Source organism: Phascolarctos cinereus, unplaced genomic scaffold (assembly GCF_003287225.1).
Source record: "Phascolarctos cinereus isolate Bilbo 61053 unplaced genomic scaffold, phaCin_HiC Scaffold_1;HRSCAF=81, whole genome shotgun sequence".
NCBI classification, from domain to species: Eukaryota; Metazoa; Chordata; class Mammalia; order Diprotodontia; family Phascolarctidae; genus Phascolarctos; species Phascolarctos cinereus.
The window spans coordinates 275,257,169-275,284,063 of record NW_027555514.1 but is presented as its reverse complement, the minus strand read 5'-3'; the positions used below and the strand labels follow the sequence as shown (position 1 = coordinate 275,284,063).

At 46.4% G+C, this 26,895-nt stretch overlaps 1 protein-coding gene across 6 annotated transcripts in view; it reads right to left on the bottom strand.

Annotated features, from left to right (window-relative positions):
• The window catches only part of TCP11L2 (t-complex 11 like 2), a 63,552-nt gene that overhangs the window by 2,851 nt on the left and 33,806 nt on the right, over positions 1–26,895 (bottom strand). For 5 of the 6 annotated variants that reach the window (XM_020982423.2, XM_020982420.2, XM_020982419.2 and 2 more), the window contains 5 exons: positions 22,816–23,036; positions 19,979–20,115; positions 6,404–6,591; positions 4,604–4,785; positions 2,099–2,268 (listed from right to left, as the gene is read on the bottom strand). In XM_020982423.2, the coding sequence (XP_020838082.1) occupies positions 2,099–2,268; positions 4,604–4,785; positions 6,404–6,591; positions 19,979–20,115; positions 22,816–23,036 (898 nt within the window). Of the gene's footprint in view, positions 1–2,098; positions 2,269–4,603; positions 4,786–6,403; positions 6,592–10,122; positions 11,054–19,978; positions 20,116–22,815; positions 23,037–26,895 lie in introns of those variants that run through there. The other variant, XM_078146996.1, reaches the window with a different exon arrangement.

Below are 26,895 nucleotides of genomic sequence, written 5' to 3'. Positions count from 1 at the left end.
CATTTTACAGATGAGGAAACTGAGGCCCTGAAAACTTTAGTGACCTAGGATCACAGACACAGAGCTGGAAGAGACCTCCTCATTTTACAGATGAAGAAGCTGAGGTCCAGATGGGGGTAGTAGTTTTTCCCCAGGGTCACACAGCGAGTGTCAGAGGGGAGATTTGAACAGAGATCTTCTTGATTCCAAGTCGAGGGCACTCTATCCACCCCTCCAGGACCCCTTGTTCATTAATTTCTTTTTTAGTAGAGAGGAAACACCTCAAGGGTGGAGACTCCTGTAGAACCCACTGCCTTGGAACCCCCAGCACACAACAGTGTTTGGAACACAGCAGGTCTTTAGTAACTATTGACCAAGGCGGGAAAATGAGATGCTTCTTTTGTTTCTAAGTACAAGACGTAGTCTAAGATACTTTTGGGAGAAGGCTGGTGGCGGTGAGAAGCATGACTGGTCAATACACAGTACCCATTGATCCATTCTGTCTATTAATTCATAGGTACAGAGGAGCCCTTTACTATAGATTTGTCACATCCCAGCTGTGTGACCTGGGCAAGTCACCATATTTCTAGTCTTAGGGATGGTCAGTTGCTGATTGAAAAACTGAGAGATCCCATCTGGATAACCATTGTATTTCCATGTGAAAAAATGGAATGTTGTAAAATTCCAACTGAATTCACCAGCCTTCAAAGCACAAAGGCCTGTCTTTCCAAAGCTTAGCTTTCCTGGGATCTATCCACCTTCCCCTTTTCCAGTGCATTCACTTCCTTTTCCTCTCAGTACACACACACACACACACACACACACACACACACACACACACACACACACACACACACACACACACCCCACCTACTCTCTTGAGAACACTGAACTTGAAGGGGTGATGCGCGTGACCTGGTGAAGTGGATGTAAGTCAGGATGACTTGGATTTCAACCCCACTAACCAGCTGTGTCACTTCTCAGAGCCTCAGTTTCCCCATCTGTAAAATGAAAGGGTCAGACCACAGGCGCTCTCAATCCAATCATTTTCTCATCCACGCTCATGCTCCCAGCTGGAAAGCATGAAATGGAAATTCATTGGACCACGCGGTTCAAACTGGGAGGGACTTGAAAGGCCAAGCAACCAAAATGAGCGGATGGAAGAGACTGGGTCTGAAACCAGTTCCTCATACTCTCGATCTAATGTTCGTCTTACTAACCCACAAATCCTGCTTCTCAAATTAGTTAAACAAGTGCCAGGTATGAGCAAGCAACAGAAAGACAAAGGCAAAAACAGCAAAAAAACAAAACAAAACAAAAAAAAACAGTCCCTGCCCTCAAGGAGCTGAAATTGTACAGGATCAAATGATCACCAAGCATTTATTAAGTACCTACTGTATACCAGGCACCAGAACTCCTGCCCTTGAGGAGACTACATTTCACAACCCATTTCTCTTGCCTTCAGTTCCTCTAAACCTGAATGTACAGGGACACAGCTTAGCAGCTGTTCATAGGAGAGAAGCCCCGGGCCACTCCAAGCCCACAGGCATCACCTAGCTAGACTCTGTAGGAACAGAGATCTGGCTTGTGGGGCTAAATGGGAAATCCAAGATCACAGAATAAGGGGGAGCTTGAAGACCAGGACAACAGAGTGAAGAGCGTCAAAGACCCTGAAAACAGCTGAGACAGGGGGTGCCTGCCCCTCTGCAATGTCCGTGGCTTCTTCAAATGTTCCCAAAGGGGACAAAAAGACCACTCTAGAGGACTTTGGCATTTTCTACATGCTAAGGAGCTGTGATTTCATCAGTATGAGAGGGACCTCCATTGCCACAGATTAGCAGTACATCTATGCCTTAATAATAATGGTAATTAGTAATAATATAATGGTAAGGGCTCTACACTTGAAGTAACTCCAAGTCACAACACTTCAATTAATCAAAGGCATTTAACTAGGTACAAAAAGTCTTTCATTGATTTTGAAAATCATTGGCTGAAATGAAATGATGCTACCTTAGAAGCTTATTGGGAGTGGCTAAAGAGATTCAGTCATGTGTTGTGGGGGCACTGGAGAAAGAAGCAAGCCAGTGTGAAACCCAGATCCCAGGAGGCCCAGACTCACCAATCAGGGAGCAGATAGGGTTGCCCTCGGCGATGCTGGAGAGCTGACCCATGAGATTGGCCTGAATCTCAGGACTTAGTGTGGATAAGTCTCTCTCTGCCAGGGACTTGTTGACTTCTATGCAGGTCTGGAGGCCTATGGAATTCAAGGCCTCCTGGAGGTTGAAAGTCCTAGGGGAGGGTGGGGAGAGAAGGCAAGGGGGGGAGGGAGAGAGGAAGAAAGAGGAAGGAAACAAGGCAGGGAGAGAGGGAAAGGAAGAAGGAGAGGGAGAGGGAAAGGGGGAGAGAGAGAGAGAGAGAGAGAGAGAGAGAGAGAGAGAGAGAGAGAGAGAGAGAGAGAGAGAGAGAGAGAGAGAGAGAGAGGAAGAAAAAGAAGAAGGAGAAGGAGAAGGAGAAGGAGAAGGAGAGGGAGAAGGAGAAGGAGGAGGAGAAGGAGGAGGAGGAGAAGGAGGAGGAGGAGAAGGAGGAGGAGGAGAAGGAGGAGGAGAAGAAGGAGGAGGAGAAGGAGGAGAAGAAGGAGGAGGAGAAGGAGGAGGAGAAGGAGGAGAAGAAGGAGGAGGAGGAGAAGAAGGAGGAGGAGGAGAAGAAGGAGGAGGAGGAGGAGAAGAGAGGAGGAGGAGAAGAGGAGGAGGAAGGAGAGGAGAAGAAGGAGGAGGAGAAGAGGAGGAGGAGAAGAAGAAGGAGGAGGAGAAGGAGGAGGAGGAGGAGAAGGAGGAGAGGAGGAGAGGAGGAGGAGGAGGAGAGGAGAAGGAGGAGGAGGAGGAGAGAAGAGGAGGGAGGAGAAGGAGGGAGGAGAGGGAGAGAGGTTCACATATTATAATTTCTCGATTTCCTTTTAAATTCCCCATTGCTTCTTCAGCCACATTTCCCACTTGATTAAGCACTTTCGATGATTCCGTCTAGCTGTACAGATGGTGGATGGAGTTTGCCCCTTCCTTGTCCAACACCCCCACATTTAGTAGGTTTCAGAACCTTCTCTGGGTCGCCGCTCCCAAGACCACAGATGTAGAGACACAAGGCGCTTACAGGCTATTCAGTCCAATGGCTCTCATTTTACCCATCAGCTCCTGCGACTTGCAGGGTCATGCAGCCACATGCGGCACCTGAACTCAGGTGTTCCCAGCTCTCTCCCTCCTGTTCTATGACTTCTTTAACAACAGACCGGCCTCTTGAGCTCAGAGCGGCATCTGGGGAGCCGTTCAGGCCACACACCCTAATACCAAGAGCTAACATTCGGAATGCTCTTTCAGAAGGTTGGTAAAGTACTTAACTGAGCCCCACAACAAACATGTGAGTAAGGGGCTGTTGTTATCCCCATTTTACAGATGAGGAAACAGAGGTGCACAGAGGCTGAGTCACTTGCCCGGGGACACACCTCAGAGGCATCTGAGGCAATATTTGAACTCAGGTCTCCCTCCTTCTCCAAATCCAGCACTCTGTCTAGTACACACTCTAGGTACCACAGGTAGGACTTGAACCCAGGTCTTCTTGACTCACAGAGTGCTCTATATTAGCTGGATCACACGCTGCCTCTTGGTAAGAATAATGGCGAGTTAATAATAACAAAGACTGATGTTCACATAGAGCATCATGGGATGCTACCATAATGGCTCTGTAGATGGAAGGGTTCCTGAAGCCATCTAGTCCCAAGCCCGAAAAGCACTTTACATTTTTTAATTTTATTTGAGCCCCATAACAAACCTGGGAAGTTGGTGATGTCATTTTATCCTCATTTTACAGAAAAGGAAACCGAGGCTCAGGGAGCATCATGGACTTGTGCCTTCGCACCACGTAATGGGTATTTAATAAATACTTGTTGTTATGTGTTACAAGGCTAAGGTGAGAGTGAAAATTGTACTTGTGAGCCAGAAAGGGGCCTGGAGGAACATGTAAGTATCTGAACTGGGATGTGAACTCAGGTGCCGGACTTCAGAGACAGTCAGTGCTCCTTCCCCGTACCAAACTTGCCTCCCAATCAGCAAGCATTTATTAAGCACTTACTGTGTGCTATTCTGGGTCCCGGGGATACAAAGAATGACACAATAGCTACTCAAAAGAAACTTCCCTTCTATTAGGGGTAAACAGAGGTACCAAGGAAAAAAGGGGGGGAGGAGGAGACCCAGGGCAAGATGGGTACAACTGTACCAAAGGATAACCCAACTCACAGCGGTTTTCCACAACTGAGTTTTGCAGGTTCGGCTGTTTTGGTTTGGTTTGGATTTGGGTTTTGGCACTGTTCAGACAGCACAGTCAAAGACGAGTCCTAACATCTTCATTCTACATGGGAACACGGCACCCTTCCTGGCAGTAGCCATGGAAATTCCCCCTCCCTACCTTAGAGAAGAACACCTAAGCCTTGAGCAATATTAAAGGCACTGGAGGGGGGGAAACCCATCCGGTAAAAAGCTCCAAGCCACAGTCGTGAAAATCCCATCTGGCGATCGCTTTCCAAACTCAGTGAGGGATGATAGGACAAAGTGAACCCACGTTGGCTTCCAGTACTTACTCCTTGTTCATTCCTTCAAGTAAGACGGTGGAAATCCTTTTCAGTCGGTCTGAGAGCTCAGGCGAGCCTTCTATCAGAGTGCCCACCATATTGCTGGTGATTAGTGACAGGCAGGCGAGAACCTTCAATTGATTTAGCCTTTCTGTCAGTTCCTGAAGACGGGTTCCATCTGTCATTAGTGTCTGATCAATAAAAATAAAACGAAACAAAAATCATTAAAAAACAAACAAGCAAACAGGAGAACCACATGCAGCACCTAACCCAATTCCCTCATTTGAGAGACGATGAAATTAAGACCCAGGGAGGCTAAGACTTGCCTAAGGCTGCATGGTGTGATGGTCCATGCTGGACCTTTCAGTTCAAATCTCCCATGTAAAAATTTATTATAATATTTCTAGGATCTAGGGTGTTTCAAGGCTTAAACGAGATACTTGAGATACCACAAATGTGCTACAGATAGGCCAGCCAGCATTGCTGGAGGGCAGCCCTTTTCCACCTTCCAATGCCTGCCCTGGGCCTCTGCAGTGCTCTGGCTGGTGAGTGCCTGGGTAGCCCAGCATATGGAGCTAAGATTCAGTTTATGACCCAGCCACCTTCTTTCCAGCCAACTTGGGCTGCATATCCTTGCCCTCCTCCCCCATGCCTTCAATTGCAGTTCTAGAACCATTATCAAATCAACACTACCCTTGCTACTCTATGAGATGTGTGTCCGTCCACTCCCTTATGACTCCACTGACCATCTCAGTAATTTTCCAAACCAAAACGTGTGGATTCCCTCTATTAGAATGTAGGCCCCTTGAGGGTAGGACCTGTCTTCCCTTCTGTTATTTGTATCCCCAGGACCTAACCCAATGCCTAGTATACAGTAAGCACTTAATAAATGCTTTCATTCATTCATTCATTACTGTTAGGGTAACAAGTAGAATAGCTGGGATGAGAATGCACTTCCCACCCAGCAACGCTGGCACCCAGCATTTACGTCATTCATGTTAGTAGTAAGGATAAGAACAGCTTTTTAAGTATTAGACTGCAAGCTACCTGAGGGCAGGAACTAACTTTTACCTTTCTTTGCATCCCCAGAACTGGCACATAGTAGGTGCTTAATAAATGCTTGCTGACTGTGGATAGAAGGCTTCGCATCTCATTTGTGTCAACAACTTTGTGAGGTGAGTAATGTAAGAATTGTTTTCTCTCTTTTACAGATGTGGAAACTGAAGGTGAGACAGAGGAAGTGACTAACCCAGGGGCACACAACCAAGCGATCAACATGCCTTTAAGAAGGCCCTACTGCATGCTTGCCAGACATTGGGCCAGGTGCTGGGGAAGCAACCACAGACCTCTAGCTCACACTGGCTGACTCTTACCCCTACCCCACCCCCTGTCTCTAATACTATATTACACTTGCTAATATGACCTCGTTTTAGAGGCACTGTGGTCCAGTGGCAAGGGTACTGGGCTTGGATGGAGTCACAAAGACCTGAGTTCAAATGTCACCGCAGTCAGAGACAGAAACGTTACAGACATTTACTAGGTAGGTGACCCTGGGCAGGTCTTCTAATATGCCCTTCTCCCCATCTCAGTTTCCTTCCCTCCCTCCCGGTAAGACCAAAAGTACCACCTTAATCCTCACTATGGGATAGTGGGAGTCTCTCGGGGAAGTGCTTTGTAAATAAACGTCAGCTACTCTTACAATTATCTTGGCAAGTGGTGTCAATTACACATGATTGTATGTATACAAGATGAGCAAATTCCCAGGAACCAGAGGAATAAAAACGCAGAAAACCCCAGGGAGGTGGTCACCTCAGGCAATTCCTTCTTCCGATAATCCCAATGCAGCAGCTTCAAGTAACTGTTGTTCAGCACTGTGGTTGGGCTCAGGCTGGGTCTGGGGCTACCCCCAGCCACAGGAGAGGAGGCGTTTTCCGAAAGAGAAAACAATTCTTCATTGACAGATTCCTTTATCCACTCCTTCGTGACATCCAGGGCACCTAGAAAAGAATGGTCAGATAAGAAACGAACGGCACTCTGCAAACCTTAAAGCACCAGACAAATGCTAGGCATCATCATCATCATCCTCACCTTTACCATCATCATCCTCATCCTCATTGTCATCTTATCCTCATCATCACCATCATCCTCACCATCATCATCACCATCATCACCATCACCATCATTATCTTCATCCTCATCTTCACCATCACCATCATCACCATCACCACCATCCTCATCATCGCCATCATCATCACCATCACCACCATCCTCATCATCACCATCACCATCATCATCCTCATCATCACCATCACCACCATTCTCATCATCACCATCACCACCATCCTCATCATCACCACCATTCTCATCATCACCATCATCATCCTCATCATCACCATCACCACCATTCTCATCATCACCATCACCACCATCCTCATCATCACCACCATCCTCACCATCACCACCATTCTCACCATCACCATCACCACCATCCTCATCATCACCATCATCATCCTCACCATCACCACCATCCTCATCATCACCACCATCCTCATCATCACCATCCTCATCATCACCATCACCATCATCCTCACCATCATCACCATCACCACCATCCTCATCATCACCACCATCCTCATCATCACCATCCTCATCATCACCATCACCATCATCCTCATCATCATCGTCAGCATTGCTGTTGTTATCTCACAGAAAGGCCTTTCAGAAATTGGCACGCAGAGGAAGCACTTGGCAAAGTCAGTGCTGGAGCTGGAAGTAAGAGGTTCTGGATTTAGATTCTGGTTCTGCCACTTAAAACCTTGGCCTTCGCATCTTTGGGCCTCAGTTTCCCTGTCTGCAAAGCGTGGGGGTTGGACCTCTGAGGTCCCTTCCAGATCTAGACCTGTGCACCAAGACTGAATTCCCCTCTGCCCTGCTGCTTGTTGCTGGGTGACCTTGGGCAAGTCTTTTCATCTCTGTGGGATGAAGGGGCTAGATTAGCTGGCCAGGAAGGCCTCTTCCAACTCTAAATCTCTGAGAATGAAAAATCTAAAGAGTGAGCATGACAGAACAACAGAAACCCACCGGGCTCTTCCAAACAGCAGCAAACCAAGCCACCCACAGCCCGCGTCACTTGGACCAGCAGAGTGGCCCAGACAAGTCAAGCAATGGGGTAAACCTTCACAAGCTAAAAGATTCCTCAGCTGTAAAATAAAGGGTGCATCTAGACAGCCTCTGGGGTTACGTCCAGCCCTACATCTACCAGCTTAAAAATAAGTTTATGACATTCCTACTACATGCAAGGGCAGCTAGGTGGCGCCATAGCGCACAGAGCACTGGGCCGAGAGTCAGCAAGGCTCATTTTCATGCGTTCAAATCCAGCCTCAGATTCTTACTATCTGTGGGACTCTGGGCAAGTCACTTCACCCTGTTTGCCTCAGTTTCCTCATCTGTAAAATGAGCTAGAGAAGGAAATGGCAACCCACCCCAACATCCCTGTCAAAGAAAACCCCAAAGGGGGTCACAAAGATTCAGACACAACTCAACACCATGAGCTGACCCTAATCTAGCTTTCCCACCTCATTGGACATTCCTCCTCCCATGCTCCAAGATCCAGTTCAACTGGCCTCCTCTCTCTCTCTTCCTCACGTGTGACACTCCATCTCCAGAGTCCATGCCCTCGCACTGACCAGCCCTCATGCCTAGGATGCCACCCCCTCCTCACCTGCACCTCAAAGAATCCCTCTCTTCCTTCAAGAAGTAGCTCAATTGGGGCAGCGAGGGGGCGCAGTGCATACAGCAACAGCCCTAAAGTTAGGAGGACCTGAGTTCAAATCGAGCCTCAGACCAAACACTTGATACTTACTAGCTGTGTGACCCTGGGCAAGTCACTGAAACCCAACTGCCTAAAAAAAAAAAGAAGTCGCTAAAGCCTTTCTTGATCTCTCCAAATGCTAGCTCCCCTTCTCCCAAACTCCCTTGTCTTTTTCTTGCATTTATTCTGTTTAGAATTATTCTGTCTATACTCATATATGCATGCATCTCCCTGATAGAATGAAGCTTCCTAAGAGTTGACATCGTTTCATTCTTTATCTTTGAATCACTGGCGTCTCATATGCTGGCAACACATAGTAGGTGCTTTAAAAGTTCTAGATGAGGGGCAGCTAGGTGGCACAGTGGATAGAGTACTGGCCCAGAGTCAGGAGGACCTGAGTTCAAATTGGGACTCAGACACCCGACACTTACTAGCTATGTGACCCTAATCAGCTCCCCTAACTCCAACTGTCTCCTCCCCTTCCCCCTCCCCTGAAAAAAAAAGTCCTGGATGAGAGATTATCTAAGGCTTAGTTATACTTAATAAAAGGATTTGTTCTGTGAAGTTTGGATTCAATCAAAAGGCCACACTTGAGGACCTAAAGGGCCACATGCGGCCTTGAGGCCACAGGTTTCCCATCCCCGAAAGCTATTGAAGTCATATAACAAAGTATGGTTGTATTTTATTATAAGACAGAGAAAACTTTAGTCTTCGACAGGAAGATCAAGGATTTAGAGCTAGAACAGACCTCAGGGGTCATTTCGCCCAAACCCCCTCACTTTACAGAGGAAGCCAAGTGACCCAAGTTCACACGGACAGGAAGTAGCAGTGGCAGGATTCAAACCCAGGTCCTCTGGCTCCCAATCCATTGTCCTGTCAATGGCAGCTTTTCCTGATCCCCTCCCCCATCCTAAGCCCCTTCCTAATAAAAAAGCTCCAATACACACTTGGCCAAATCAGATGCTCTGAGCAAAGGCTGAGGGGAGCCCACGACCATGCACGAAGGGAAGTGCCACTGTTTCCTCATCACACAGTGTACCCTTACTAAAATTAGTATTTGCCAAACATAGCCCAACTCTAAGGAGATGCAGAAATATTTTCCATTCATTGTAACTGATAAGACCAGCACGTAAGCCTCTGCAAATGACTGTTCAGTGGAAGGCTGTTCCATAGCGGGGATCTGTTGTGTATGATCAGAAAAGGGACAAACACTATAAATAAAGAAGAGGAAAACTGACAATGGAAAGAGCACAGAGTTCCCCAGTCTGAGCACCTGGGTACCAACTCCAACTCCTCTACTGACTAGCTGTGTGACCTGGAGAAAATCATGCCCCACCCCCACCCCATTTTTTCCATCATAAAATAAGGTTCCTGGGTTCCAAGGTCCCTTTCAGTTCTTAATTTGATTATCTGGTGATCTCATGATGCAACCCTGCTCTGCCAAAAAGAGCCAAAGAATGGCCTGGTCAAATCTTACCAGCTCTTCCCAAGTTTGGTGTGCCAAGATGGGGCAGAGTCAAGGTGGCGGAGCGAGAGGGAGCATTTTTGCCTCACTCAATCAGCAAACCTCCTTCACAATAAGCTAGTCACCATTCCAGGGTGGAGAGGAGTAGCTGCGACCCAGAGGGACCTGAGCTGCATACGGAGCAAGAACAAGTCCCAGAACCACAGCGGTGCAGCGCTGAGCCCAAGAGCAGAGTGCGAATTCAGTTCTAACCTTCAGGTAGAAGATCCTGGCCAATGGGAAGCCAGGAGTTCACTCTGAACCTGCAGAAACTTCCAGCAGACTACAGGGACCGAATCCAGCAGCAGTTTTAAAACTCAAAGAAGGGAAGTGAAGGAAAAATTGGGGAAAGGAGAGCAATGAAAGAAAATTTTGAAAAGAGAATTAACAGCTTGGCAAAGGAAGTATAAAACAGCACTGAAGAAAATAACTCCTTAAAAATGAGAATCATCCAAGTGGAAGCTAATGACTCCATGAGACATGAAGAAATAATAAAACCAAGTACATCAGTATCTCAATTACAAGGTCAAAGGTTAAATGACTGTCCCAGGATCTTCCAGTTAGCCCAACCAAGGAAGGATTTTAATCCAGAGCTTCCTAACACCAAGTCTAATAACACTCTATCCCTTGGGTTCCCATGCCATGGGTCATCTAGGTCTACCCATCCATAGCCCAAAGAACAACGGTCAGACCCATGTGGGGCAATTTTACTTTCAGAGCCCAGATTTTTTAGTGCCATCCAATGTCTCTGGGGCCCAGAGACATGTGCCAGTGTGCATGGCTGGGCTACAAAGGTTTCCCTGAAAAAAATGCCTTACTTCATGTTTTAAGAGCATTGGAAAGAGAATACGGTTCCAGACAGATTCCAACACCTGGTAAGGAGCATGATGCTGTAACAGCTAAGTCTAAGAGGGCAGGATGTGGGCAACGTCAGGGAAAAGGCTCCTCCTTTGAATTCCACAATTTGTTTTTTTATTATTATTGAAAATTGTACTTCATTCTCCATTTCCCTGGTTCTAACATTTGAATTATAATCTCTCCAAACCTGGCGGCATTTGTACATTTTCATTCTTTTTTTCCTCTGAAAAAACTGTTTACTTATAGAGCACCTTTGGAGAGAAACAGGACAAGAAGAAAGAGGATCCTGATGGGAAAGAGAGAAGAGAGATAGAAAGGAAAAAGGATAGAGGGAGAAAGAAAGGGGAAGGGGAGGAGAGGGAGGAGAAGAGGAGGCAAGGGGAGAAGAGAGGGAGAAAGAGAGAAGAAGGGGAGAGTCAATCAGTAAACATTTAATCAAATAAATTAAATAATAAAAAAAGCCTACTATGTGCCACTGTGTCAAGTGCTAAGGATAGATACAAATATGAAAAAGAAACAAGTCTCTGTCCTCAAAGAGCTTACCATGTAATGAGGGAAGACAACACACGGAAAGCAGAAAAGGGGACAAGGAGGAGAAGAGAAAGAGGAAAGAGGGAAGGGGGAAAAGAAAGAGAGGGATGGAGAAAAGAGAGCAGGAGAGAAAGGAGGGGAGGAAAGAGGGAGGGGAGAAGAGAGAGAGAAGGGGAAGGGAAGAAAGGAGGGAAGAAGGAAGAGGAAGTAGGGAAGAAGGGGAAAGGGAGAAGACCTGCTCTCGGCCCCCCCAAAAAAAAAAGAATCAACATGGAAAATAACTTGTATTTACTTCTATATTTAGCAGTTGTAGGGTGGGGTGAAGAAGGGCGTGTCAACTTTTCAGGATGTAAGGGGCCCAGCCTTTCATCTATTTTGCATTTAGTTTCATATGTTCTGGTTCCCCCAAAAAGAATGCCCTCCGAGGGCAGTGACTGCTTCACTTTGGTCTTGGGATTTCCAGGGCTTAGCACTGTGCCAGCACACAGTAGGTGCTTAATAAATGCTGACTGACTGGATATGGTTAAGTGAAGGGGAGAAGCTAGGTAGGAGAGAGGACTGAGAATACCACTGAAAAGCGATGGCTTTTCCCCCCAAAATTGGAATCTTTATCAGAGAGGCAGAGTCAACTATGCGTAATTGGGGGGCTGCGGATAATAGGAATCTTGTCTGTGAGAGGTTCTCAAGTTCAGACTGGCAAACCCCAGGGAGGAGGGGGAAAGGAGGGGAAGGGGAGAAGGGGAAGGGGAGAGGGGAGGGAAAAAGGAACGGGAGAAAGGAGAGGAGGGGAGCAGGAAGGGGAGGAGAGAACAAAGGGGGGGGAGGGAGAAGAGAATGAAGGGAGGGGAGAAGGGAAAGAGGCTAGGCTCCACCCCCAGCTGGCAGAAGCCCCCCAGAAGCTGACAGGCTGCGCTCAGTACCGAGAACACTCCAAGCTCCTCCTCTGTTCAAGCCCAAATCCTGCTTCGGCATCAGGAAGTCCATTTTGACCACTGTCAAGTTTCACTTGAATCATGATTAGAACTTCAGACACAAAAAGCTCATTTCCACTGAGCTCCATGCCACCCCCCCCTTCCAGAGGGCTGAACACAGACCCACCCCCTCCCACCTTGCTCTTCTCTGAGCAGGGGACAGGGTCCCACCAGGCAGGCACTACTGACACACCTTCTAGGATTTGCACGCCCAGCCCTTAGCACAGAGTCAACACTAATGGCTACTTTTCATTCACCATCCTGGTCAACCTCCTTTGCTCACTTCACTGCTTATCAATGTCCTTCCTAAACTACCTTGCCTGAGCCAACCTCCTGATTTTACAACTGAGGGGAAATGACTTGTCCACAGTCACACAGGACTAAAAAATCTCCCAGTCCAGCCTTGCACCTTCCTCCCATCTCACTGCCAGCATTGTTTAAATGCCTCATTCCACCCAAGCCTGAGAGATCTGAGCTACCAGTGAGCTCCTCCCCTACCCCATAACTTTGTATTTGCCTTTTATAGACTTTGTATTTACTTACACGTGCATGGGATGGTTTTGTCTGTCTTTTTATGTTCATCCCTGGCACAACGGTGGGTGAAAGGTGAAAGGATCAGGATTTAAAACCTGGCTCTGATACTTACTACCTAAGGAGGCATTCTGACATAATGGAGAGGGGGCTTGAAGTCAGGAGACAAGAGTTCAAAAGCCAGTTATGTGACCTCTTGGTATTTTCTCATCTAGATCGTGCAGTGGAGAGAGCCAGGCCTGGACTCATCTTCCTGAGTTCACATCTGGCCTCCGACACTTCCTAGCTGTGTGACCCTGGGCAAGTCACTTCACCCTGTTTGCCTCAGTTTCCTCATCTGTAAAATGAGCTGGGAAATGAAATGGCAAACCACTCCAGGATCTTTGACAAGAAAACCCCAAGTGGGGTCATGGGGAGTTGGACACAACTGAAATGACTGAACAAAAGGACAAAATTTTCTCATCTGTAGAATAAGCACCCACCTTCAGGGTTCTCAGGAGATTCAAAGAACACGTAGAAATGTCAGTTATTTAAGCTCTCCCAGGGGAAGGACTTGATCATTTTCACCTTTGAATTCCCCTTCCTAACACAACACCTGGAACACAGCATTACTAGCAGCTTGCGGCTGGTTAAAGGTCCCTTCCAGCTCTAAAGTCCATGACTAAGTTCTTGGAGGCTTGAGATGGTGCCATTTTGGTCTTTTTACCCCCAGTGTTTATGACAGTGCCAGGCACAGCAGAGTGGGGACTAGTGGTGACTGACTGGTGAATGGATCGGCCTCTAAGTCCAAGATCCTGTGAACCCTGGCAGAAGAGGACAGAGGCTGCCTTGTATTTGTCTTTGTATTGGCCCAGGAGTGGGGACAATAGTGCCTATCGCCTAGAGAAGCCTGGGCCATCAATAAATGCTCACTTCCTGATTGATCAATACTAAAATAAAAGTTTCAGAAAGGGAAGAATATTGCTACTGGTGTTATTTTCCTCTGAGGAGAATTCGCTAACCCTGGGCATAGAATTTCCTATGAAAAAAAGATCAGACTGCTACTTGGTATTTGTGTGGTGTCAACTGTGGTAATTGCTTATTAAAATACACACACACACACACACACACACACACACACATACACACACACGTGAACTCAGTTCTTTCTCTCCCCCCATCCTTTCTCTCCTGTTTGTCTGTCTCTTCTCTCATTCCCTCTTTCTCTCTCTCCCTTCTCTCTTTCCTTCTCCCTTCTCTCCCTCCTCTTGCTTCACTCTCTCTCTCTCTCTCTCTCTCTCTCTCTCTCTCTCTCTCTCTCTCTCTCTCTCTCCCCCTCTTCCCCATTCCTCCCTCCCTCCCCCCTCATCCCCCTCTTTCTTCCCTTCTCACTCCCTCTCTCTCTCCTTTGACAACACTAGCCAGAAAGACAGAGAGCCCTCCCCTTAGCTTGTGAGCAATCCATCTCTGCCAGCCTGAGTCAAGTTGAACTCCTGCGCCCAACCCCACCCATGGTTCTTTGTTCCCATCACAGTTAACCCAACTTTTCTGTCCTCTCGCTAGTTTTTGTTTGGAGAGATACAAAAAAGACTGAAATAAAGGGGGGCACACCCTGAAATAGCTGTAGAGATCACCCTGGATCTGTAATTACAGAGCCAAGATAAAGCCCATCTGTGTTTTAAGCGCCTGCTTTACAGCAGACAAATTACACAGAAAGTTTCCTCCATTCTCTCCCATGAACAACAGAGCCCATAATACTAAGGACAAAAGGAAACCCAGCCAGGCCGGCTGAGCCTGCTTCCCTTTGGGGAATGGCGGAGGCTCAGGGGGGATTTGGGAGTCTGTGATCCATCTTGGCTGGATCGCTCTCTCCCTCCTTGGACTGACTGGACATCAATCTCAGAATTCACTTTCTCCATCTAGAGCTGGGGCTCCCTGTTGGGTCCTTCCTCTCCAAGTCCTACGTAGATCAGGGTGTGATTTTCAAGTTAAGATTAGAGATTTTCCCCAGGTTGGAAGGGACTTGAGACTTGGGCTGGTCCAGAGCATACAGAGGTATGGCAGCCGCAGATGTAAGTGGCTGCATTGCGAAAACAAAGCCTGTATTCTACACGATGCACAGCGAAGAAAATCATGGGAATTCCACGTGCAGGCAGCCTCCTCTGCTCCTCCCTACAATAACACTGAGGAGGACAGCGGGACCTTCTCACAAGCTTTTCAGGAACAAGGTAGATTTCAGGCTGGAAGGGACCTTCCTGACATCTTCTTCATTTCTTCGCTTGTTTTTGCAGATGAGTAAACTGAGGCCCGGAAAGGGGGCAGGGCTTGCCCAAGGTCCCCAGGCAGTCAAGTGGCCATGCTGGGATTTGAGTCCAGGCCCTCGGGCTTTGCTGTATTTACCTAGTTTAGTCTGGCAGTTTTTCCAGCTGGGAAGGACATCAGTCCAATCTCATTTTACAAAGGAACTGAGGGCCTCGGGGACCTCATCTGTAAAAGGAGGAGGTTGGCCCTGATGGCCAAGCCAGTCCTCTCTTCATTTCCCACCTGGCTGTCCTCCATCACCCCCCCAGGAAACTTACCGACCTTGGTACTCACAAGCCACTGGTACCCTCTGCCCCTCTGACTGGAAAGCTGGAGGGCAGCCTCCAGCGAAGGACTCCTCCCGAAGACTTCATTTAAAGAGGATTTGCAAGCCAAGCCAACTCTTCATTTCCCACCAGGCTTCACTCCTCTGCACTGGACTCCAACATGCCCCAGCCTGGGGCGACTCTTCCTTGCCATCCCCCCTTCTCAGCTTCCTCCGATGGGCTACCTTCCCCATTAGACTGAAAACACTCTGAGGACAGGGACTGTCTTTCTTCTTCCTATTTGTATCCCCAACACTTAACACGGCACATGGCAGATGCTTAAGAAATTCTCGTCAAAATGAACTGAACGAACAAGGTGTGGATGAGTCCCAACCTGCACAGGTGGAGAGAGTGACTGCACGGGTAGAGATGAGCTCATGGACCATAAAAGACTGGAAGCCCATTTCCAATTCCTGCTAATTGTTCTTCTCACATGACGTGGGATCTAATGCCTTGTTGCTACATGCCATAAAGAAAGACCTACCTTCCCAGGCCTTCTGCTCTTGCTTTCCCTAAGAGAACGATTTTACTGGAATGAGGAATGAGGGATTTGAAGTCGGGGGACCCAGGCCTTACCTTGTGGCACTTACTACTGTGGGTGACTTAAGGCCTCTTGGCTTCAAGTTCTTAATCTGTCAAATGCTGGGCTTAGAGCAGACGACCACTGAGCTCCCTTCCAGACCCACAGCCATGCCCGTCAGCCAGGGAAACAAAATCCTTGAGCCCAGTAAGTCTTCCTTTCCTTGCAGCAGATCAAACTCCTCAAGCCCCTCCTTTAGCCCAAACTCCTCATGAGCCTCTTAATGCTTGTGGTTCGACTTTTTTGCTCTGCTCTTCCCTACCTGTGTGACTCAGGGCAAGCGACTTAACCTCTCTGGGCCTCAGTTTCCTCCTGTGTAAAATGAGGGGGTCAGACAAGCATCCATGGTCATAGACTTAGACAGGAAGGGACCTGAGAGGCCCCTCTGCTCCAGACTTGTGCAAATCCAGAAGGAATAAGCACTCTGTCCAGCCACCCGAGGAGTAAGTGGCACAGCCTGAATCTGGGCCCGTTTCTCTGATTCCAAACGACAGTCCCGCCAGCTGGAAGCCAGGGGCTCCTAATCTTTTCTTGGTGGCATCACGCCCCTTGGCAGTCTGTTGAAGCCGACTCCTAGGTGGGTCATTTAACCTTTTTCTGCCTCAGTTCCTTCATCTGTAAAATGGGAACAGTAATAGCCCCTGCCTCTCAGGGTTGTTGCGAGGATCAAATGAGATAATAAATGTAATTTATGTTATTGTTGTTCAGCTGTGTCCGACCGTTCGTGACCCCATCCGGGCTTTTCTTGGCAAAGATACTGGAGTGCTTGGCCATTTTACAGAGGAGGAAACTGAGGCAAACAGGGCAAAGTGACTTGCCCAGGGTCACACAGAGGTCAGATTTGAACTTGGGAAAATGAATCTTCCAGACTCCAGGCCCAGAGCTCTATGCTGCACAACAGTAAGGGTAAAGCACTTCGGGAACCTTCAAAGCATTATGTAAATACCAGCTAAACACATAGACTCCTTCTCAGAAGAATGTTTTTAAATGAATAAAACAGAATGACAAAGAAAATCAATTCTATGGAACATACAAACGCCCAGGAACCAATGGTTTCCATCAAGCAGACCTTTGGAGCTCTGTTACTCCACTAGGTCGATGTGCCTTCCAGACTTAAACAAAGGGAACCCTTAAAATTAATTCCTTAGGAAAAAATGTTGTGTGTTAGTGGAAATAAAGTAAAAGCGCACCTGGCTCTTTCCGTCTTGACTGAGGCACACATGCCCTCAGAAGCAGCAAATGTTGCCCAGGGCATTAAAAGGTGGCTTTGAGAAGAAGCTAATTCTTCTGGGAACTGTGCTGCTCAGCCTGCTTTTCCTTTTTTTGAAGGGAGAAAAACACACACACACACACACACACACACACACACACTCTGAAAACTGGCACCGACCAGCTCCAACCCTGATGGCCATAACCCACAGCTCGCTCTGGGCTCTGCAAGGGAGCTTCTGGACAGAGGGCATGCCAAAAGATGCTCACACTGGTGTACATTTCCACTGTCCCTAGGACCCGACTGGCAGTAAGGGACAGGTGGGTTCCTCAACAAGGAACCTTCTCTCTGAAGATCAAACATCCCCAAGTCCTTCTGCCCATCTTCACACCACATGATTCCCTACTGTTTGCTATCCTGGCCACAGGCGGCAGGTCACAGGCTCTTGCTCTGGTTTCTCCATTCCTTTCCTAAGAGGTGGCTGACAGAACTGAGCCAAGTATTCTAGACAAGGGCCTGATGAGGATGGGTGGGGGTTCAGCTTCCTTGTCCCAGATGCTCGGTTTTTCATACTGGGGCCTACGATGACGTGAGTCCTTCTATCGACCACGTTACACCATGGACTAGCGGTGTATCTGTATCCACTGATGCCTAAGTCTCTCATCTGAACAGCTGCTAAGCCGGCTTTCCTTGACCTGGCCTGCCTCCACCGAGCTGCAGAACCCTGGTCCGCTGCATCACCTTTGTTTTAGACTGCTGACAACTTCTCCAAGGCTCGTTATGTCAGACAATATATTAGCTATCCCTCTCAGCCTTGTCTCATACCAAACTCAATACCGTGGTTGTTCTGGAGAACAATTTGGAACCAGGACCACAGACCTAGAACCGGAGATGGCCTCAGAGGATCCCATCTGGGATAATTCCCTCATTTCCAAAATGACGAAACTACCCGAGAGAGCTTCAGTGATTCATCAAGGTCACCCAAGTAGTAAATGACAGAAGCGGCACTTGAACCCGGGTCTTCTGATCCCAAAGACAGTGTTCTTTCCACTGTACCTGACCATCTTTTACTTTTACTAGAAAAGTCACTAAACCCAGCACTAACAGTACCAGGCACATTCTCCAAGGAAGGCAAAGACAGAAAGGAAAGGCCCTAATTGTTAGTGCCCTCAAATAATACCACGTCTACTTATCTGTGGGTAAGTTTTAGGCCCCTGGTAAAACATAAAGTCCTTGAGGACAGGGCCTGTTTCTTTCTTTCTTTCTTTCTTTCTTTTTGGCAATTGGGGTTAAGTGACTTGCCCAGGGTCACACAGCTAGTAAGTGTCAAGTGTTTGTTCTGAGGCCAGATTTGAACTCATGTCCTCCTGACTCCAAGGCCAGTGCTCTATCCACTGTGTCACCTAGCTGCAGCCTGTTTCTCCTTTCTCTCCTTCTGACTCCCAAGCTTAGCAAGGTGCCTGCACACAAGGGCAGGCCCTTTCAGCTCTAGACCACCATGCTGCGTGTCCTGTGGTCCTCATGACAGCCTTGGGAGGCCAGTCATGCAGGCGTCATTGTCCTCATTTAACCAGGGAGGAAGAGGAAGCTTCTGGGGATAAATGACTGGCCCAAGGTCACATAAGTGGGATCCACTCCAAATACAGAATTCTTGCCATTGCCCTGTATAGGGCCTGTAGCTGAACTCTGAATACAAACGTGTTTAGCTGAGTCTTAGTGAGGGAAGTAAAAGCTTATCAAGAGAATCATTCAGAATCTGGAGACAGAAAAAGTTTGCCCCAAAGAGACAGATACAGAGAGAGATAAGAGAGACACAGAGATTCACACGGACACAGAGAGATACACATAAGAGACAGACAGATACACAGAAACAAATAGAGTGGGAGTGCCATGGAAACAGAGACAGACAGTAAAAATGAGAGACACATACACAGACAGAGAGAGAGGAGGAGAAAGATGTATATGGAGGCAGAGACACATATACAGACAGAGAGGAGGAGAAAGATGTATACGGAGGCAGAGACACATACACAGACAGAGAGAGAGAAGGAGAAAGATGTATACGGAGGGAGAGACACATACACAGACAGAGAGAGGAGGAGAAAGATGTATACAGAGGCAGAGACACATACACAGACAGAGAGAGAGGAGGAGAAAGATGTATACGGAGGCAGAGACACATACACAGACAGAGAGAGAGAAGGAGAAAGATGTATACGGAGGCAGAGACACATACACAGACAGAGAGAGAGGAGGAGAAAGATGTATACAGAGGCAGAGACATACACAGAGAGAGAGAGGAGGAGAAAGACGTATACAGAGGCAGAGACACATACACAGAGATAGACATAGAGACAGAGTTAAAACTACAGAGACAGAGAGATTCACACGGACACACACAAGGGAGAGAGAGGCACACTCAGAGAGAGAGTACCACAGAGACAGTAAAAAAGAGACACAGAGAGATACATACAGACACACAGAGAGAAAGATGTACACAGAGGCAGAGACACACTCACAGAGGCAGAAAGCCACAGACAGAGAGCTATACAGAGACAGAGATTCACAGGGACAAACAGACAGAGAGCCCCAGAACCAGAGAAGAGACAAAGACAGATGGCAAGTGAGATACCGAGACATTGAGAGAGGCACAGACAGAGATAGAGACACAAAAGTAGAGTCAGACAGAATAAAATCCTCAGGTACAAGCACTCTTAAGGCAACAAAATGAAGACGGTTAAGTCCTCTGATTTAATAGGCAATGCCCTGACACTGAACTTACTGGGCGTTTCTTCTAAGATTTCCTGGAATTTCGTCCTTTCGTAGTCTACCAGCTGGCGCTGAAGATGGGGTCGAAGGCTCTTGATGGTGAAATTGACCATGTCAATCTTCATGAGGTCCAGCACGTGGAATATTTGTCTTTAAAAATCAGAATGAGAGTGAGTTAGAGAGGGAAGGGTAAGAGGGAAGGCAAAAACCAAAGCCCCCTACTGAGAAATTCAGTTTCAAAATTGCATGTGCTGATGGAGATAGGGGAGTATATACATACATATGTATACATACACATATATACATACATACGTGTGTGTGTGTGTATACAGAAAGAGAGAGAGAGAGAGAGAGAGAGAGAGAGAGAGAAGAAGGAGATCCAGGAAAACAAGAGATATAACAATTACTACAGCAATTTAAATGGTGGGGGGAGTTGGGGAGAGAACAGCAAAATAATCAAAACTGAGTGCTGGGTAATAATAAGGCTCAAACTTGGCCTTGATGAAGAAAGAGGGAAATGTCCTCTTCTTTGCTAAAGAGGACTACAGATGTGGAACACTGACAATACCGTCAGATACTGCGGATGCTTTGGTTTGCTGAACTGCCATTTTTTTCCCCCTTTTTTATTTGCTGTCATATGGATGGTTCTCTAGTTGGGGAGGAGGGAGAGATACATTTGGAAATGAAACTGACATAAAGATAAAAGATACCAAAAACCTTTTTTTTTAAAGAAAAAGAAAACAAGGTTTAAAATATATGTATGTCATCTGTCCCCCTCCCCCCAAAAAATTCTACAAAATTTCATGGCCCAATAAAATGAGGTAATTCTTGAAAGAATTCTATGACAATATATTACAATAGGATAAGTAGTATTTTAAAGTATTATTACATACTTTATTTCTTATTTAAAATTAATTTTAGTAATAATGAATGTTTTATTATTAAATAGTATTTTAAATATTTTATACTCAAGTATAAAGTATTTTTTATTATATATTATATATACTTATTAGATATTTTAAAGTATTTTACATTGAAAATACTTAGATGTAGGATATAAGTATTGAGTATATTAAATACAAAATAAAGGTATTTTGTACTTAAGTATAAAATATAAAAATTAAGTAAGTACATCAACTGTAAAAATATCAGCATAAGTATTTTATACTTAAGTATAAAATATAAGTATTAAGTAAGTATATTAACTATAAAAATAAGTATTCTATACTTTAAAATATCTTGAAGTATTTTAAGATACAAAATGTCTGAGTCATTCCATCCAGTCACAGATGAATAGAAGGAAATTAAGCTATATAAACGAACAAATTAAAAAAAATACATAAAAATAAAGGGGGGAAGAAGTGATTAGATGTTGTCAAACACACCCAATATACTGATTTGTTCAACAACTCTCTTGTTTCACAAGATCCCAGATTCAGAGCTACAAAGAACCTTAGAGGCTATCCTCTCATTTTACAGATGAGGAAAACAAGGCTGAGAGAAGAGAACAGACTTGGCCAGGATGACACAGGAATGTCTCAGGTCTTCCTGATTCCCAAAGCCATTGTCCTAGCTACTGCTTCACCCTGCTCCCAACTGTGCCATCTGGTACAAAAAAGGGCTTTTTTTGGTGGTTGAGTGGTGGTGGGAGGGGAGATGTTGGACTCCAAAAAAAATGCAAGAGCTTGTAAATTCTAGTGTCTTTTCCCTTTCCAGAATACTTTCTGACTAGTCTGCATGTATCTTGTAGGCACCTAGTTATCTGCGTGTTAGCTGTCCCATTGGAATGTAAACACTTTGAGGGCAGGGGCACTTTTTTCTGGCCTTTCTCTGAATCCCCTACTCTTAGCATCAGTATCTGGCAAATACTAAGTGCCTGATAAATGCTTGCGGACTAACTACTCCTTTCAATGATGCACATTGAAGCTCATCCCTGCAGACCCATCCTGGGTAATTCTCATCCACAGGCAGCCCATTAGGAAGCCCATTAGGGTGGTTTTTTAAAAAGCATCAAGAAAACTTTTTTAAAAAAAGAATTAATTGAGACTTTCCAGTAGAAATCAGCGAGGAGCCTAACTAGTCCTTTGGCACACTGCTTCTGATCTCTTCCATGTATGCTGGAATAGGAGGAAAAGAAGGCCATGCATTACCAATACGAAATAGTCCATACAGAATCAGATTCCTTGGATCAAGCATTCTAAAACCCAGATCTCAAAGAGGTTAACAAAAAGCCATCCCTGGTGGGCCATGACACAGACGTGCAGTCAGAAGACCTCGGTTCAAGCTGTGGCCCACGGATGTGTCTGCTGGGTGACCTTGGGATGTCACTTCTCTCTAGGACTCAGTTTCCTCCTCTGTGACATAAGGGAGTTGGACTCGTTGGCCTCCAAATTCCCTTTCAGCTCTAAATCTAAAATCTTATGATAAGTCATTGATCCCCTCTGGGTCTCAGTCTTCTCATCAGAGAAATGAGGGTGATGGAGTAGTTAGAGCAGGAGTTCCCTTTCAGCTTGAAATTTCAGATCCAATGATTCCTGCCCTCAAGGGGCTTACAGTCTATTGGAAGAGAAAGCACGCACACAAATGGGCTTATACAAAATAAATACAAGGTAATCTTTGCTTCACTCCAGTATCTTTGCCCAGAAAACCGCATTTGGGGTCACAAAGAGTCGGACAGGACTGAACAACAGCCATCTTTGCTAGAGAGAAAGCGCTCCACCCAAGTTGTCCGCTCCTAGGGAGCAGGGACAATTGCCTGATGGGAGGGCCCACTTTGATGGGAACCTGGCACACAGTAAGCACTCAGTAAATGCTTGCTAGACAGAAGAACAGAATCCCCCCAGCACCAACCTCAAGAGCTCCACGATATTGCCAGTGGCTTTGAGTTCCTTGATGTCATCATCCCGGACAGGAGCACACAGCTTGCCCATGGTACTGATGACGTAACTGGCCAGTCCCTGGATGTCCACGGCATTGTGCTCAGCTTGCTGCCTGATAAGGTCGGAATCCAGAACTTCACCGATCTGGGTCCGGAGTCGGTTTCCACCAGGAGTCAGAAAAGACAGAAGAGTCTATGGGGGAAGGAGGAGAGAGGCAAGAAAAAACCCAGGTAAGAGAATTTAAGGGATGGCTGAGGGGCGGGTGGTTTTCCCTAAATTAAAGAAAACAATGGAAATGATGCATTAAAAGAAAAGTACATAGAACAGAAGGAAGTTCAGAGACAGACAAATGGGAGAGCCTTGGAACTAATATGCTGAAAGTACTATATCCTACTTTAAAAAATCAGTATATAATGGAAATTTGTGGTTTCATGTATACTCTTCTTTTTTTGTTCTTTGCATAATAATAACAATAACAATAATTCTTTGCATATAGAAGTGCTCAACTTACTAGTATTTCTTAAGTTGAGAATAACGAACAAAAATTTTTTTAATTAAACAATTCCAGAGGTAGTATGGTCTGGTGCAGGGACCCACCCTCAAGTCAGGACTGAATGTCTGCTCCTTGACAGGGGGGATTATTTTGTGCTTCCCCTGCCTAGTACAGCGCCTAGCCCACAGTGTATGCTTAATAAATGTTTGCTGACTGGTCACCATCTGGATACTGGCTGTATGAGCTAGAGAGGTGGAAAGAATGATGGATTTGGCAACTGAAGAAAAAAGTTCATATTCTGCTCTCCCACCTATGTGACCTAGGGCAAGTTACTTAACCTCTCTGGGCCTCAGTTTCCCCATTTGTGAAAGCAGACAGTTGGCCTGGTTGCTCTCTGAGGCTTTCCGGCTCTAGACCTTGGGTCACTTAAATTCTATGGTCACTTAACCTCTCTGGTACTTAATGGCCTTACTTGTAAAGGAGAGTTGGATGGCACAGGCTCTGAGGTCCCTACCAAATGAGGAGCTCTGAGACTATGAAACAACCTAGGAGCCAGGGAGCAAGTCACCCACGACCTCAGTGTCCACTGGCAACTCACTACCTCATCCTAACTTGCAAAGATGGGGTTGATATGCATTGGATGCAGGGCTTCCTTACTATGAATTCTCTATACCAGTGAAATCACAGGTTCATACCAAGGGAAAAAAAGCTCTGTATCCATGGGTATAGCTCATTCCAGGTGTAAGCAACCTTGATGGAACCAGTAATGGAGCAGGCTATAAGGCCTTGGCCCTTGGGTATCAAAGTTTCCAAAAGAATGCACTCTCCCTGCCCCACTTCCCTTCTTCCTCTCCTTCTTCCCTCTTCCTTCTTCTCCCTAACCCTTTTCTCTTTTTCCTTTCCCTCTCTCTCTCCTTCCTCTCCCTATCACCCTCCCCTCTTCTTCTCCCTATCCCTCTTCCCTTCTTTCTCTCCCTATCCCTCTTTCCTTTTTTTCTCCCTCTCCTTTTTCCCTCTCCCTCTTCCCTTCTTTCTCTTCCTATCTTCTTCCCTTCCCCCCCCCAACTAAATCACTTTCCCTGCAGCAAACTCCCAATATAGCAAGCCTAAAAGCAGCAGGACTCAGATCACCCAGAGTTCCTGGCATCATTTCAAAACCTTTGCAGATAAGCCAGCAGAAGGGCAGGCCGTAGGGCATGGTATCCTGGGAACACCAGATAGGCGAGGCCTGTGCTCTTCCACCCAGGTAGTTTTCTAAGGTAGTGTGGGTCAGCGGTTATAGCCCTTTGGGTCACAAGACCTGGTCAGTGCCTTGGCTCTGGCATTTACTATCCGTGTGTCCTTGGGAAAGTCACTTCACAGGTAAAATAGGGAACATGATAACTGATATTTCTATAGAACTTTACTGATTGAAAAATACTTTCTTTCTGTCATCTCACTGTAGCTTGACTAAAATCCTGGGAGGGAAGTGTAATTACTGTCTCCACTGTTCAGAGGAGGAAGCTGAGTTCCATAGAAAGGAAGTGACTTGTCCAAGGCAGCATGTGCTCAAGGCAGTTCTGAACTCCTATGGCTAACTCTCTACCCACGACACCACACTGCCTCTCACAACAGCCCAGGCATTTCTCAGCTGTGTGGACAGAGGTTAGTCAACTATATCACCCTGAGCCTCAGTTTCCTCAATTTGTGAAATGAGGGGGCCGGGTTAGATGACCCCTTTCAGCTTTAAAGCTATGCTGGAAAATGGGATAATTTATGTAGCAATCAGATCAACAAGCCGTGTTTGAGGGACCCCCAAAAGGGACAGAGATTCTGCAGAGGGCTCTGACTTTTCTCCTCCAATTTTCCCTTGTCTGAGACCTAACGAGCCACCTTACTGACATCTATCACCACATATCTTGTATGTATCCATTTATGTCTCCCCCGTTAGAATGTAAGCTCCTTGAGGGCAAGGACTGATTTTGGTTTTGCCTTTCTTTTTATCCCCAGCTCTTGACATGGTGCGGGGCACATGGCAGGCACTGAATAAATGTTCGTTGATTGATTCAGTCTACAGAAGGTATAGGAGACAGCACAGGACAGAGAAGAGAAGGCTGCTCATAGAGTCAAAAAGACTTGGTTCCAAGCACTGTTTGTTTGGAGCCTGAGGTGCTACCAAATGGGGATTTCTCCCCAGTAGAAGGTAAGCTCTTTGAGGGCAGGGCCAGTTGGACTAGATGGCCTCTGAGACCCCTCCCAGCTTGGGAGTTTTCAGCCAGGGGGCTTGCCTCTGCCTGCAGGACCACCTCTAAGGCCCAGAACCTCCCAGAGCCCCTCGAAGACTGTTAAGTTACACAGGAGAGACCTGGGCAGACAGAGGAAACTGCTCACACTGATAAATTCAGAGGGCCAGACTCCCCCCTACTCCTCCCCCCTAAAAAAGGAAAGGAACAAAAAGTCCAAAAGGTACATTTGCTAACCAAAGATCAAAATGACACTTTGTCTCTTCTTGTAACTACTTTGTATCTGCTTTTTAGGGGAATGTGTTTTCTCCTCCAATAAAATGCAAGCTGGTTGAGGGCAGAAGCTGCTTTTGTTTCAATTTCTATCCCTTGTAGCTAGTACAGACACTGACAGACACATAATAGTCACTTATTACACGTGTTGAGTGGACGGATGGATGGATGGACAGAGGGTGGGTGGATGGATGGACGGATGGATGGAGGGATGGATGGATGACAGTGCAAGGTGCCAAGTGGATTTGATGAGCCTTTGCCATAACTTTGTGGCTCTCCTGGGTTCCATGACTTACAGACTGGAAAACACTATTTTAAAGCACTATATATAAGTTATGCTTCTGGTACCTCTAGGTAGGGACAGAAGGGAGAAAAGGAGAGGTGATGAGGGAGGGAAAGAAATGGAAAACAGAAACACGCCCTCTGTAGTTCTGCCACGTGGAGCAAAAACAGTCTTTGATAGGTCGATGACAGTCTTAGAGCTGGGCAGGACCTCAGAAGTTGCCAGCTCCACCTTTCCCATTTTATAGCTAAGGAAACTGAGACCCAGAGAGGGGAAGTGACTTGCTCAATGACACACAGGCAGTAAATGTTAGAGATGGAGTCCAAATCCAGGTCCTCTGACTCTTAATCTGACTGGCTAGTTTCAAAAATGAAAGAAGGCAAAGTGTTTTTAGAGAGAATGAAAGGAAGGGAGAGAGAGAGGAAAGGAAAGAGAAAGAAAGAGGAGAGAGAAGGAAGAAAAATAAAGAGAGGGAAAGCTCAAGAAAGAGAAAAAGGGAGGGGGAAAGAGAGAGTAAGGGAGAAAAAGAGAGAAGAGGGATAGAGGAGAAGACAGAGAGAGAAAAGGGAAGGGACGGAAAAAGAGAGAGAGAGGGAAAGAGAGAAAGCCAGAGAGAGGAATGGAACAGATAGAAGAAAAGGGAGAGGGAAAGAGAGAAGGAGAGAAAGGAAGAAAGAGAAAAATAAAGAGAGGAAGGGAGGGATGGAGGAAGAGAGAGAAGAGGAGAGAGAAGGAGGGAGGGAGAAGAGGAAAGACAGAGGAAAAGAGAGAGTAAGGGAG